At 38.0% G+C, this 15,255-nt stretch overlaps 1 protein-coding gene across 1 annotated transcript in view; it reads right to left on the bottom strand.

Moving 5' to 3' along the window:
- Positions 1 to 566: 566 nt before the first annotated feature.
- ALKAL1 (ALK and LTK ligand 1) overlaps positions 567 to 15,255 on the bottom strand; it is a 35,167-nt gene continuing 20,478 nt past the window's right edge. The window contains exons 2-5 of the mRNA XM_077351203.1: positions 6,152 to 6,205; positions 4,332 to 4,412; positions 2,896 to 2,972; positions 567 to 1,444 (exon numbers count right to left, since the gene is read on the bottom strand). Of these exons, the coding sequence (XP_077207318.1) occupies positions 2,908 to 2,972; positions 4,332 to 4,412; positions 6,152 to 6,205 (200 nt within the window). The 3' untranslated portion in view covers positions 567 to 1,444; positions 2,896 to 2,907. The remainder of the gene's footprint in view (positions 1,445 to 2,895; positions 2,973 to 4,331; positions 4,413 to 6,151; positions 6,206 to 15,255) is intronic.

Here is a 15,255-nt window from a genome sequence, read left to right as displayed (position 1 = left end):
AAAATATGTATATTCAAATATATTCAAGGGGTGAGCCTGCAAGGTTTATGGAGCAGGATTAGGCTATGAAATCACATCCTTCTGCCTTCCTCCTGTTGGGTGTTATCTCCTCCTCTCTCTTTTTATCCAAGTTTTGCATTTTATCCAAGTTTTGCATCACAAAGCTGGGTAATAGTGAACTTAAGGTACTGGTTTCATTTTAATTTGCACTAGTGGATAGGTTTACCAACCTGCAGGTGGTACCTGGTGATCTCCCACTATTATAATTGATCTCCAGATGACCAAGATCAATTCCTCTAAAGCAAATGGCTGCTTTGGAGGGTAGACTTTATGGCATTGTACTCTTCTGAAGTCCCTCCTCTACCCAAACTCCACCCTTCCCAGGCTCTACCCCCAAAATCTCCAGGAATTTCCCAATCTGGGCCTGGCAATAATACTGATGGTTAACATCTGCCATTCCCAGTCTTTACAAGGGCAATTGCTGCTATATACAATCTATCTGTACATACAGCTGGTTCATCATTTCAGCACAGAAACAGCTGTGAAGAAAAGGTGCCTGCCTTTTCTGTAGCACTAAAGAATACATGTACAAGCAGCTACTTTGTGGACTTGCCCCAAGGACCTCTATAACTTTTGCAATTGGTTAGCTGTACACTGAAGATGCATGTTTTACTCATGTCCAGACAACTAAAGCACACTAAATTATCTCAAATTTATCCAAAGTTTCAGGAAAAGTGAATGAAAATGTGGTTATATTTATAGTCTTTATTCCATCCAAACTGCATTGCAGTCTTCCAGTCTTTTATATTTACATTATTTGCAATTCTTTCCATAAGTGCCAGTATATATTTAACTAAGAATCCAGAACAACATTACAAATGTTCCCCAAAGCAATGTGAATTTCTGAGTATTTTGTTCTGATGTGCAATAACATATATACTGTGTAGGCATATACATAGCAAAGCTTCATAATGGTTTATATATATATAAACCAAAGCTTCATAATGTAAAATATTTTCCACTGAAAGTAAAACATCCCATTTGCAGATTATCAGATTTCACAGAGATTTCTGCATTTCAAGTTAGTGCAAATAATGAAAGTAAGAGCCTGAGCAAAATGGTGTACATACAATGAAACAAGAAAACACTAACCAACTCCCTGCACATGGTTATATCTAATTAGTATATCATTAGTAGTCTTTATATACAACTTTATTTAAATAAAATGGTGAATTTGAGCTATAGGCAATATATTTACACGTTCAAATAAAATATGTTCAATTCAGACAAATATGGAATGTCCAGCATATATGAAAATAAAACCCGTCTATTAACATTAAAAATGCAGAAAATCAAAAAGGTCAAGATATCTTCTTTGTTGACTCAGGGTAGATTTCAAGGCACTTTCTTGGCAATCCAAAGAGTTCTGTCTTAGCAGGAAAGTCTGAAAGATGAATACATGCATACATCACTGTTTGCATAGTCTGCATAGTTTGCATAGTTACTGAATTATAGAATAAATAGAGAATAAATAGAGCTGGAAGGGACCTCCAGGGTAATCTAGATCAATCCCCTGCACAGTACAAGAACTCACAACTACCTGCCCACCCATGGTGACCCCAATTTCATGTTCAAGTGATTCCTCCAGCAAATATTTCCAGAATCATGATATAGTCATTACAGACCCAAGGTATTTATAGCTTATGATTTCCTGACAGTTTAAAAAAATACACTCAAATTTTCCATTTATTTATTTAATTTTTATTTAATTAACCTCCCAACACTACACATCTTTCAAACAGAAGTCAAATATTGAAAACAGAAATATAAAATCCAATACATAAACAACATATTATAAACAAAGGAGCAGCAAAACAATAGCAGCAATTTTAGATACTAGTGCAATCTTTTAAAAGCAGCCCTTCATGTCCACTGAAGTTAATTAGGCTCATACTACACAAGACTACCTGGATTCATTGATTAGGACTTGTTCTTTTTTGGACAGATGATATTACCATCTGACAATGTCCCCCAAATAAGGCTATTAAAAGTTTTAGAAGTTAATAGTTCTTCATTTTAAAGAAACAAGTTCTGCATATACATCTCAGTTACCATTAAAGTAGTTTCTGTCAGCTTTTAACAAAAATGAATGTAATATAACCATGTCCAAAATATTTCATAAGACATAATGGTGTCATGATTTGAAAATGTTGGTTACAATCTTCTTTGTAACCAATTTTCTTTCCTGAGTTTAACCAATTTTCTTTCCTGAGACTATGCCCATCTATTGCAACAACAGACTTCTCCATGGTCCTGAAATGGATACAGACAAAAGCCTTGAACAAATCTCCAACAGAACCAACAGAGTGCAAAAATGCTTGAGCCTTCTGAAGCAAACCACATTGGTAAGCTTATAACCAGGTTCTATACTTTGTTTCTTTAGCACTGCATAAGACTCATAAGTCAGGTGGATGTATTTTATTGAGATAAAGAAGAAAGCAAAAACAAACTCCTATACTCATTCAACACGTTCCAGATGAGCCAATACGATTACTTATGAAGTTATCATATATTAAATTAGACCACTGGTCCAAATACTGGTCCAAGAGTATTATCTACTCTGACTGGCAGCAAAACTCTATACCCTTGGGCAGAAGTGAGATACTGAGGACTGGCCCTGCAAAGCTTGTACTCAGTTACCAAGCAACAGTCCTGATAAGAAAAAAAGAAACTAAGTTTGCAAACTAAAAGAAACACATGTGGCTTTAATTTCTGGTATCACTAATAGGAAACATTTGGGGCTCAATACTGAAGGAAAATGCAAGGTCAGGAATATTACCTGACTTCTGTAAAAAGAATCATTAGGTTATGTGGAGGAGACAAAAGTATACTTACATAGCAGGCCTCCTATGGCTGTGTACACAGTGGGCTCATCGCTAGCCTTGTCAGCAATCTTGCACACCTTTTGTAATCTTTATAAAGCCACAAAATATAATAAGCATTAATTATTATTTAGCCAAACATACTTTCCAGAATGAAAATCTAATTTCACCAGCAGCAGCAAAATATCTGGGTTTTTTTTAATTCTTCAGTCAGATTGCAGGACTATCATATTTCAGCGCTATTTGAACTGTTCTCAAAGGGTATCTGTTCTCACCTACCTCACAGGGTATCTGTTGGCGAAGAGGAGGGGAAGATAATTGTAAGCTATGTTGGGACTCCTTCAGGTAGTGAAAAGTGGGGTATAAAAATCAACTCTTTTTCCTAGGGAGTTTAGCTTATCTCCAAATGATCAAGTCCCATAAAGATCTCAATATGCAATGATTTCTAAGATGACTGAATGGTAGGAAAATATGTTATCTATGGTTTGCTTTAACTGTTTTCTGGGTGGTTTATTGCATTTTAGCTTCAAAAGTAGTAAGAAACAACATATCTCAAGGAACATTCCTCATATTGGAGAAACTGTAGACAGTAGAACTATATAAAGTATCTTAATATCAAACCCTAAAGTTTAGAAAAATGTTTGGCCATACAAATGCATGACCACATGTGATCAGTACTTTGTTCTCTGATAATTAATTGCCACATTTCACTTCAAGTCAGATTTCTCTTACCCCAAACTGGCTGATCTAATCAGACATTTTCCATGTATTACCTTTATAAGAAATGGCATATTTAAATTAAATTTTAATTTGGCAATAAGTACACTGGCTTGTTGATTCTGAGGTTAAAAGGAATTTGCATCAAATCAAAGATCAACTTTTAATAATCAAAATTTTAAAATTCCTCTTAAATTATTTCCCCCCTCCTCCAAAATATCTGGCCACTTGACATTTAAGTTATAAATACAACTCATTAGCCTTTGGTAATAAAAGAAACAAAGCCAGATGATTTGAAGTTAAGGTAATCTTACAGGTAGAAACAATCAATTCATAGAAGTGAACTAAGCCAAATCACATAACCAAGCATACTATGCTTCTACACACACCAAAATGCGATGAAGAGAGAAACACAGAATGCTATATTGACCGTTCCCAAGCCCTGTTTTATTTACCCATAGTAGAACTGGGCTAACATAGACATAAGATCTGTGACTTATCACATAAGTTTCCCTGTCCCAATTCCATCCACTAATACAATACACTAGTACTCAAATTTGGGGGGAGAAAGTGCCAACTGAAAATGACAGTAGGCATACTTTATTTTTCAGAAAGATCATGAGAAATGGCCAATGTTAAAAAGAACCTGCGCATTTCTGTACAAGTAGATATAAAATCAGGACATTAAACATTAATGCATGCTGAAGCTATGCAGTCTTGAATATAACTTACAGGCTGGCGTTGAGCAATCTCGTGTATTGTGATACAGTCGATGGAAATGCTTGCTACATTCAGCTGAAAATGTGACTGGACCTGTTTAAACAGAACCAAAACGTTTTAGTATCTTTTTAATGAATAATGCATAATGCATAATAACACATGATTAACATTCCTCTCACATTGTGCTAACAATAGTTAATTAATTATTGGACTTGTATTGCATCCTTTCCTCACCCAGATTCTTTACTCTCTATTTATGCCCACACCTAGGGATGTGCACCAAGAAAAAATCTGGTACTGTTTTGATTTGGACCAAATTTATTTGAGTATACTCAAATCACCCAAATTTCATCATCAATATAGAGATTTGGGTGATGCCAGTACAGCTGAACTGACTGATCCACAGCTTGACAAACAGCTGATCTGCTGAGATAAGCCTCTCTCCATGGAACAGCTGTTTGGGGTATTTAAATGCTTCCATCCCCAGTTCACACCTGGGCTCTGTACTGTGGGGAGGCCTGCTGTGGGTAGCCCTCCCCCCAGTGCAGAGCCCGACAAACAGTTGACAAACAGCTGTTTGGCGGGGTCTTTAAATGTCTCCCCAGAGTGGTTTACTTCAGAGGGGTCTGATGGGGAGACATTTAAAGACCCCACCAAACAGCTAATCCTCAGGATCAACCATTTGACAAAGTCTTTCTACGTTAGCTGAATCATTTGGCTCATTTAAACTAATGTGATGTGCAATTCAGCTCAGATAAGCCCAAAAAGTACCCAAATCAGCATTGATTCAAGTATTTTCAGGCTTATCCAAATATTCAAATTACCTGTTTGGCTGAGGTAAAGGGATTGAAAATGCATCATTTAATGAAGTTCATAACTCTAATGGGGAACTGTACCTAGGTCTTCATGGTCCTTATGCTTTAACAACTACACCTGTAAATTATAAGTCGCTACACACAAATTCTATCAACCTGATTACTGTAATATGAACTGATGAAACAATGAAAAGAGAGAAAAGAACTAGTGCTGGATAGACTATATAATCAGGGCCCTGTGAAATTCTGTGTGTTTACATCTCCCCCCTTGTTTTCCAGACAAACCACTTGCTGTTTGGCCTGTCTTCCAGCAATGTCCCTGCCTTCCTCCTCTTATCACCTGCATGACTCATCCACCCACTCACAGACTTTCAGTGAGGCAGGGCAAGACTGATGCTGCCTTCTCACCTTCCTGCCTCCCTTAATTGCTGTCCCTTAATGGCTTAGAGATGGCAGTGGCACTTGTGGCTCCTTCCTCTGCTGCCTCTCCCACACACTTGCCTGTGATGGCAGCAGCTCCTGCTCCTTTGTACTCACAGCACTAGCACACTGGAGCAGTTTCCAGCCTTCCCACCCATAGGCCTCCAAAGGAAAGGCTTTCATAGGCATGAGGACTCCTTCTCACCTCTTGTACAAACAATGTATTCCTCTATTTTAGGTGGATCTAAAACATCCTCAATCCCGCCCCCCCGTTTTCCCCACAAACTTGTCTCCAAAGAATTTTCAAATGGGCCCATGGTGAGAATTAAATATATTGATACAGTGAGATTATTATATGGTGTTTTGTCTAATCTGGAGACAGACAACCATCAGAAGATGTCTAAAAAATGTCAACACATGAAATCAGTTCCATTTGATGAGTTTCTCTCCCTTGTCTAGAGGGTCCAACTGCTCCTAGGGTGACTGTCACTATTTCCTGCATTGGCTCCATTCGGTGGGAGGGAGACTAATTCATCACTAAGGCAGCATCAGGGAAAAATTAAATATATGCACCTTCAAAGTAAAAACTTTTCTTACCTGTAAAGTGTTTTATAAACTTGTCTTTTAAACTGGAATCTCTTGGAAATACTTCTGTAGAAAAAATACAATATATACATATTAAGTACAACTGAATACAAAATAGTTACACAAAATAGTTACACTATTTAGAAATTTTGTTTTAGTAACCATTTAAACATCAGCCTAAATTCACAAACCCCTCTTGCAAATGTGGAAACCCATATAAATAGGCAGAGCTCCAAAACACACAAGGCATATCTTTTTACTTCAATGGGGGCATCAATTCTGGCATTTACATATATATTCTTGTATGGGTAAAGCTGCCTGCTCTATTGAAATGAAGTCTCTTTTACTGCTTCAAGAAGTTTATGTACCATATGGTTATAGCAAAATGTTTGCTATGAAATGCCCAACCATGCTTGGCATGAAGCAAACAAAGGCTTGAGTCAGGCCAGGCCTGGCCTGATGCCAACACCATCTGAAAGTGGGCATTAGCTCTGTGACCGGACGAGCACCATCCCAGATCAGATTCCCCATTTAGAATCAGTCAAAATGAGTTACAGTAATATAATCATAAATAAAATAATGAATGTAAATAACAGGTAAAACAAATCTACATCCAAAAGACCATAATTAGCAGGCAACACATATTTTACATAATAAAAGTTCAAGTAAACAAATCATTTCTTAAAGCTTTTCAAAGAAAGTGATGTCACCTGAATTCTACTGGCTAGCTTAGTGCTATAATATACCAATTTAATGGTAGACATCAGCCTGATGTGAGACTGAACCGCAAACAAGTATTTCCCAGAATAAATGTGGAAAGTGTTCCCTTGAATATATCTATCCATATTAGGAGCCAGAAGGTTGAGCTACAAGGATAATTTTAAAATACAAAAGAACCATGCAGACAATGCTTTTTCTGCATGCCACATGAGAATGCACTGTTGAATGAGAACTGGACAAATGCAGAGTGGTGACCTTTGGAGTTATATTTTAAACTGTGGACTCCAAACCAGACATTTTTATATCACATAGATAAGGTGGAGTAGCACTATACAGACTTTCTTTACCACCCAGTAAGCCCATTTTTTAAAATGTATTAGCACATTTTAAAATAACCTGACCACTGAGGAAGACCATTTGGGTTGAAACACATTTGATTTCAGTTCTATGTGTAGTTGTGAAATGATATACAGTACATAATTGTGATGTATTGATGTTTTTAATTTTTAACTTTTGTACTTTATTGAATTAAATATTTGCATTTTAAAATTATTCTTGTAGCTCAACCTTTGGGTTCCTAACTTGTCTAGTTAGGTTGGGTCATGGTTCCCTTTGTGGTTTGTATTTCTATCCATAACCATAGGAGGTTTTAAAAGCAATTACTGGCACATTGCATATACCCTGAAAATGCTCTATAGGCATAGAGAATAGACATTGTTATCTATTTTGTAGCTAACACCAAAAAATAATCACATTGTTGAAGTCTAGGCAGGATATATATGCACCAGAGAAACCAAGTCTTGATGCTCCAGGAAAGGATATAGTTTAAGGTGACCAGATTTTAACATTGGTAAAGCGGGACACCATTGACCGGGGGGGGGGGGGTCTTGATTTAAAATATGGTCTATGTGGAGCAACAAAAAGTTTCATAGAATGCATAGACTGCAAAAATAGTATTGTAATATATATGTTTAAATTTCAACATAAGTACAATTTGCCAGGTACCCCCAGATGTCCCTCCAAAAGTGGAACAATCTGGTCACCTTAATATAGTTGGCAAACCACATAAAAATGTACTTTATTATTTTTTTTACTTTACTTTTTTTTTTAACTTTACTATTTCCTCTAGAGCCTCTTCTGGCGCAGAGTGGTAAGGCAGCAGAAATGATGCCTGAAGCTGTCTGTCCATGAGGTTGGGAATTCTATCCCAGCAGCCAGCTCAAGATTGACTGAGCCTTCCATCCTTCTGAGGTCGGTAAAATGAGTACCCAGCTTGCTGCTGGGGGGATAAAATGGTAATGACTGGGGAAGGCACTGGCAAGGCCACCCTGTATAGAGTCTGCCATGAAAACGCTGGAGGGCATCACCCCAAGGGTCAGACATGGCCCGGTGCTTGCACAGGGGATACCTTTACCTTATTTCCTTCCAAAAAGAAGCCTGGGTCCAAGTGCACTCTGTGCACCAAACAATTAGAACTCTGTAACCAAACAATTAGAAAAAAAATTAACCTTATCTAAAATAGAAATTCCCAACATTCTAACTGAATTGACTATTATGAGCAACCCTCTTTCGTCTGGACCAAGTTTCAGTTTATTCTGAGGTCATCACTTACTTCAAACAACAGCTCAGAAATGAAACCACCTCACCTGCTTCCAATGAATAGGAAGAATGGGGCTGACTGTCAATTGCATATTAACAACAACTCACTCTACAATTTTAGAACAACTTCCCCAGCAGCTTCACAAACTCATGGACTAGGCAAACTCGTGGATAGGCAATAGGGTGCCCAGTACACCCAAATAACATATAATCTACTTCATAAGCCTCAGTGTGGTATATAGTCACTTGATATAAATCATGTCTCTCAGAAAGAATTTGATGAGTGAGATACAATTGATGCTCAACACCCCACACTAATTTACTGAAAACTGTTTCAGAACACACAATTGACAGTAAACCCCAGTTTTATTCATCATACACATAAAGACAGCCCCTTCTTTAACACCTGATGTGACAATGGTACCCCTGTGAGCAAAGCAAGTTGCTGGACAGGAGATATCTGTGTTAGTCCTCATTACAAACAGCTCTGCATATACAAGAAGAAGAACCAAACTGTTACCCATGTATGACAAACTATTTAATAAGAACCAGCATAAGGTATAGTAAAGCAATATAGCCAGGGAGCCTGAATGCATCAAATTCCTTTTTTCATTCCACTTCCATTTTGTTCAACATTTTAAAGAATTTAAGTTGTACCCCTAAACGCATTTACTAGGGAGCAAGTCCTATCAAACTCAATGGAATTTACTTCTGAGTATAAACTCTTAGAACTGCACTGTCAGTTACCTGATACTATAATTATGCCAATAAAGGTACTCTGTATTCTATTCTCTGTATTCTGATACTATTGTAATAGTTTGATTCTGTTCAATGAAGTATCGAAGAGCAACATATTCTATTAAACAAAAAGAATCCAAAATGACAAAGTGTCAACCTTAATGAACTTCTATTTAATTCTATAATAGTAGCTGTCATCTTCAAAGACTTACATGGGGAAAACAGCATAGTACATGTTCAGTACAAAAAAGAACAGATTCTAAGCTGTAAAAGTCAGGCGTTTTTCATAAACACTTTGATAAGCACACTTAATTACATAGCAAAAATATTTGGTTTACTTCTTTTTTGCTTGTTTAATGCATAAGCCAAGCTTTAATTCAAAGTTCTTAATATGGATCTTGATCATACAGAAAGTCCTTTCTGTGAAATATTTAAAGAATAGCTTTAAGTATGTGTTATATTATCTTGCCTAGAGGAAGCCACACCACTACCCTGTCCCCATTCCCAAAAGCCCCAAGAAAAAAAATGTGTTATTTTTATACAACACAGAATAGATCTGAAAAGACTGTATGGTCTCAAATAAAGCACGCTTTATCATTTGTTTAAGCTTTTCAGATCTACGTCTTCGCAATCATAGACGATGTTAAAAGAGATGGATTTGCATTATATAAGCCAAAATCCAATGCCTAGCATAATCCCAGTTAATAAGTAATCTTCATCAGGGATTTCTTTGTTTCCAGCAAGATCTTTCAACGTGTATATGCCTATCTTCTTCAAATAATTAAGCATTATGGAACTTATCCTACCCCCTACACCGCAGGGGGTTACTACTGTGAAAAGCTGTGGAAGTGGTCACTAAACACATCTACTTACTCTCTAATGTTTGGAATGTTGTTTTTGTAGTGCCAGATGGGCCACAAGATTAGTTAGATTCAGCTGCACAATGCCATACAAGGCCTCCCGGGTGACCTTGTGCAAAGCAATTGGCTTGCCAGCTAATATTGAAGCTACTCCTGTTGGAATAAAACTTCCTAAAGAGATATTATTCCATAGTAAATAGCTTGAAAGTACACTCTCCTTTTTATTTCAAATCTGTCTCTAGAACAAAAGATATATTTTCTCTTAATTACAAATGATCATTAGCAATCACAATAAGATGGTGAGACACTGGTTTGGAAACCTTCTGATTTCATTCTTTCTTAAGGGCAGTTTACACAGTCAGCCCAATAAGAAGGTGATAAGCCTATCTCTTGAAAGACTTGCTCCCATGACCTGCTTAGACCATGTTTACTGCATGATAACTACAATTAGCAAGTCCAAGCTTCACTGTAAAAATAGCTATCATAATTAATTTATCACAGATAACTTTACCTATGGTAAATCCACTGATTTTCTTAAATGCAATTTAAGCCAACTTGGTGTAGTGGTTAAGAGTGCAGACTTCTAATCTGATTTGATTCCTTGCCCCCCCCCCACATGTAGCCAGCTGGGAGACCTTGGGCTCGCCACAGCACTGATAAAGCTGTTCTGACTGAACAGTAATATCAGGGCTCTCTGAGCGTCACCTACCTCACAGGGTGTCTGGCTGGGCTGACTGGATGGAACCCTGGTTTGTCCTAGTGAGGGCCCAGTTGCCTTCCAACTGGCCCCTCCACTTGTCAGTCCGGGGCCACAGGGCCAATTGTTGGCTCTCTTACTCTCTTTCTGTTTTATTAAGAGGGACAGATAGGTGGTAGAAGGTCATGGTGGAATGCCAAGATTTTATCCATTAAAAAGCATGCAACAGTCACACAGATAACCAACTATTTTGATGTCCTCCAAATTTGAGAGGGCATCTGTCAGAACATTTGACGAGGAGTACAACAGCCAGATGGCTAAGTTCTTGACAGCATCCCACCTCAGGCCAACATATTCAGTGCCTGGGATCTTTGGTGTGGTGAGTACCCTGTAAGAGAAAGTTCCATGAACCTGAATAGCCGCCCCCCACACACACATGAGGTCTAGGACTGATGGATAATGGAGATGGCTAATTCTTTCAAGGCACCCATCTCACCCTCCCTCTCTCAGGTCTCTATCACACAAGCCAGGATGACTTTATGCTCTACAAAATAATTTTGCACAGTCAAGCTCTTCTATTAATTGACCTGCCATTGTACAACATCAGTGTCGGAGTCAGGTTATTTCCCTTTGCCTCTCCCCTTGCATTTCTTGGGATGGGACCAAGGTATAATGTCATAGAGTCTACTCTCTAAAGATGCCATCTTCTCTGGCAGAACTGATCCCTCTGATCTAGGGATGAGTTGTAAAACTAGAAGATCTCCAGGTTACACCTGAAGGCTAGCATTCATAAAATATACAAATAAAATTTTATGGCAGAGACAAATTTATACTGACTGAAACAGCTGCAAATCACATGATTTCTTCATTGGTACTTTGAATTCTTCATGTGATTTTAATGATGCAAAGGTACAAAAATTATCTTAAAAGAATGAATTTTACAATTGACAAGGGCACATGCCAAAAATCTCACAAAATATTGTATGAACTGTTTCAGAATTCATAGACCTAATTGTGGAAAAAGACTGTAAATGTTTCAATAAAAATAATCCAAACTGCAGAAATAAAGACAAATCACACTCAGCAGGAATTCTAAATAGTGGCTTTTGATGCACAAAGAGCTCTAAGAGTTGTGATTAATTTAAATTCTATGCAGAAATTTAACAGAATCAGACCCAGAGATCAATGGCATGCCAATCCCACTACAGCAAGGTCTTTCAAGGCACAGGTTGTTTACCAGAATATGAATGCACCTTGGGAAGTCCCCATGCAACAAAAGGAACAGTACCAAAAGGAAAAGTTGAAGGTGATAGTCAAGGAGATAGCATAGGTAGGTAACACCTGTCCCAATATGCACCCACAGAGCACTATGCAAACACCAATTTGCTAGTGATCTCTGGCCCTGGACATGACCCTGGTCTTGACCAGAGCTAGGATTTTCTCAGCCTGGTTGAAGCCACCAGAGTTTCCTCAAGCTGGTGGCTCCAACCTAGTGGAATGAGCTGCCAGCCGTTATCTGGGCCCTCAGGGAACCAGGCCTATGGCTGAGATCAGCCCAGTTTGAAACTTTATGGGCCTCTCACCATCTGCTCTCTCTTGGCTACCCTACTTCCTTACCTTTACCTGATGTCACCTCCAGTCTGGGATAGCTGGCAAACAGAATAAAGAGGGTGAAGGGGTGCACATGTTTTTAGCGTTAAACTGTTTTTAGTATTATATTTTATAAGCAGTTTAAACTGTTTTTAGTATTATATTTTATGGTATTTTTATTATTGTAATAGAAATAGATTTTATTGTATGTGGTTTTATTATTGTGAACTGCTGTGAGCCCAAATGGAAAGGACAACATAGAAATTAAATAATAATAAAAAAAAGACCGAGGCACCTACAAAGTGGGTCAATCCAGCAGAAGTTCTGGACCAGTATGAATTAAAGATGCTTCAATCCTAACAAAAATGCATAAAATTCCATCAACCCAGCTCATAGTAACCATTTTCTCTTGAATCAATCATCCATGCCCTCAAATTGCTGAAATGCTTACAAGTTAAAAATCAGCTGTATTTCACAGTTCTGTACTGCTTTTGTGTCCACTTATTCAATATCATGATTCAGCACACTTGGTAGCCAGCTGGTAGCTGCTGCTGGAGTATGCTTAAACTATATCATGGTATACAATGGTATTGTAGCAATATTGACTAACAGTACAGAAAATAATTTATAAATTTTCCCTTTGATCTATTCATCACTGCTACAATTTAGCAATTCCTTGTTGAGTGAACTAACAGCAAGCTCTAGCAGCATAAAACATGTTTAAAGCAACTTTATATGTTACAGATTTGTCTGTGTTTGACAACTGATACATACATTTAAGCTGCAAGGGCCAACTAGGTCAGAACGTGCTGGATTGCTAGCAAAGTCACATATGCCTCAGGGGCATCATGCACTATTCAAAATAGAATAAATTTTGATATTATGTGCTACTTCTTCAACACAGCTGGTGGCATTTATCATCACAGCAGACAGGCAGCTGATAGCTGATGCTGACTCATGCTCAGAATCATGGGACAAAGTATCCTGATACATGATATATGGAGAGCCTCATATCACATCAGGACCAAAGAAACAGTGATTCATGGCCCAGTCCTGGTCCCCGGACTGGGGGTTGAGGACTGCTGGTATACATAAAGCATGTTTCTGAAATCTGTCTAGTCTCTTCTAGGTAGGTCAGTTGGGCAGGGAATAGGACAGGAAGCAATGTAGCTCTATTCTGGGGGATGGCCTTCCCCTGTCTGAGAAAAAGCCAGATACTTCACAATATGGTTGCCAACCTCCGGGTGAAGACTGGATACCCTCCGGAATTACAATCACTCCAGTATGTATATATAGCTTTTCATTATTTATTTAAAACACTTACTGCATTTTTCCTGGAAAAAAATAGCTGCTTTGGCAGGTTATTATACCCTATTGAGGTCTCTCTTCTCCCTAAAACTCACCCTCCCAAGCTCCACCCTCACATCCAGATATTTCCAAATCTGGAGTTGGCAACCCTATCACAAAATGGTCTTTGGGAATGGTTACTCTCTAGCAAAGTAGCACATCTGGAACACATAGGAGCCGTAAGAACACCATTAAGATAATTATTGAACAAAGTTAGTATTTACAGGGACCAGTCCATGACACAGCTTTTATGCATTAAGGGAGCTAAACCCTTACCAATAAGGTACCTGTACTCTAGTAGTACCATGTGAAAGAATCTGTAGCTACCAGTAAATGCTGTTCTATAGGAGGTGCTGACTTGTTGAAAGTGTGTGCAGTTAGGTAACTATAGCAAGTGTACAGCAGAACTCAACTCATTTTTTTAAAATAACTTTAACAATATGGTTTGGATGCACAAAACGGCACCAATTATTTCCCACTGAGAAGAAAAACAGTGACAGTGGAAACAAGCCACAAAGCATTAAAGAAATGCTTATTAGCCAAACATATGCTCACACTGAACACTCTACAGTCTTCAGATGTACAAGATGTAAGAACTTTATAAATAAAAACAAAAATATGTTTCTTCACTTTCAAAAGAGCTTTGCAAAAACTGGGAATGCATGAACTTAAATTCATGTGTTAGAAGACCCTGCCCCTCCTCAGGGAGCCCCCTCCCCGATAAGCCATCATTTCTGGAGAGAAGTTGTAGATTGGGAGAGGTTGATGGGGAAGATTCGGCTATGATTGTTAGGGTTGGGATTATGGGTTTTTATGTTTTATTGTATCTTTTACTATTGTTAGCTGCTGCGAGCCAGCTAGTCAGGAGTGACGGCCTAAAAACGCAACAAACAAACAAATAAATGGAATGAAATTCTTCATTTGCCTTCTTTTTAGCTATTCAAAGTATATGAAATTATGCTTCCTTATGAACACAGTAACTCAGAAATCAAACACCAGATATGCATTTACATAGCATAGAATATCAGAAGAAATTGTGGGTCTTTCCACAAAGAGGTTTTCCACAGTTGGAGCACCAAACTGCCACCATTTTGTATTGAGCTTCCTCATTTTTTTTCATTTTTCATTTATTGTCTTTCTGAGTTTCCCACTTTATTTCTCTGTGGTTTCTTAAACTGGATCAAATGTGGGTTTTGAAGGCACAGATGAAAAAAACATGGAAAGAAAACAAATGAAAGTGAGGACCTCTGAGAAAAACAACACTGAAGTTCAGCATCCAAACTAGACGTTAAAAGACTGTGACTATTTCCACATTAGGAGACATACCTTTTTTAAGCTTTGCTTTGAGTTTCCTTGGAATGCTGTGAGTCAACTATTGCATTTCTACATTTCGACTTTCCTACCCTTATTGCCCAGGCTGAAATTCATGACATGCTTTCCACACTGAGTTCCATGGAGGCAGCCTCCCAACATGCTTTGCTCTTTTCACCTTTTCAAAAAATGAGTTTTGGGTTTTTTTGCAAAATGGTACCTGTTTGCACCTTTGTTTTCATTGCATCCCTTAA

Source organism: Paroedura picta, chromosome 9 (assembly GCF_049243985.1).
Source record: "Paroedura picta isolate Pp20150507F chromosome 9, Ppicta_v3.0, whole genome shotgun sequence".
NCBI classification, from domain to species: Eukaryota; Metazoa; Chordata; class Lepidosauria; order Squamata; family Gekkonidae; genus Paroedura; species Paroedura picta.
This window is presented reverse-complemented; position numbering and strand designations above follow the sequence as displayed.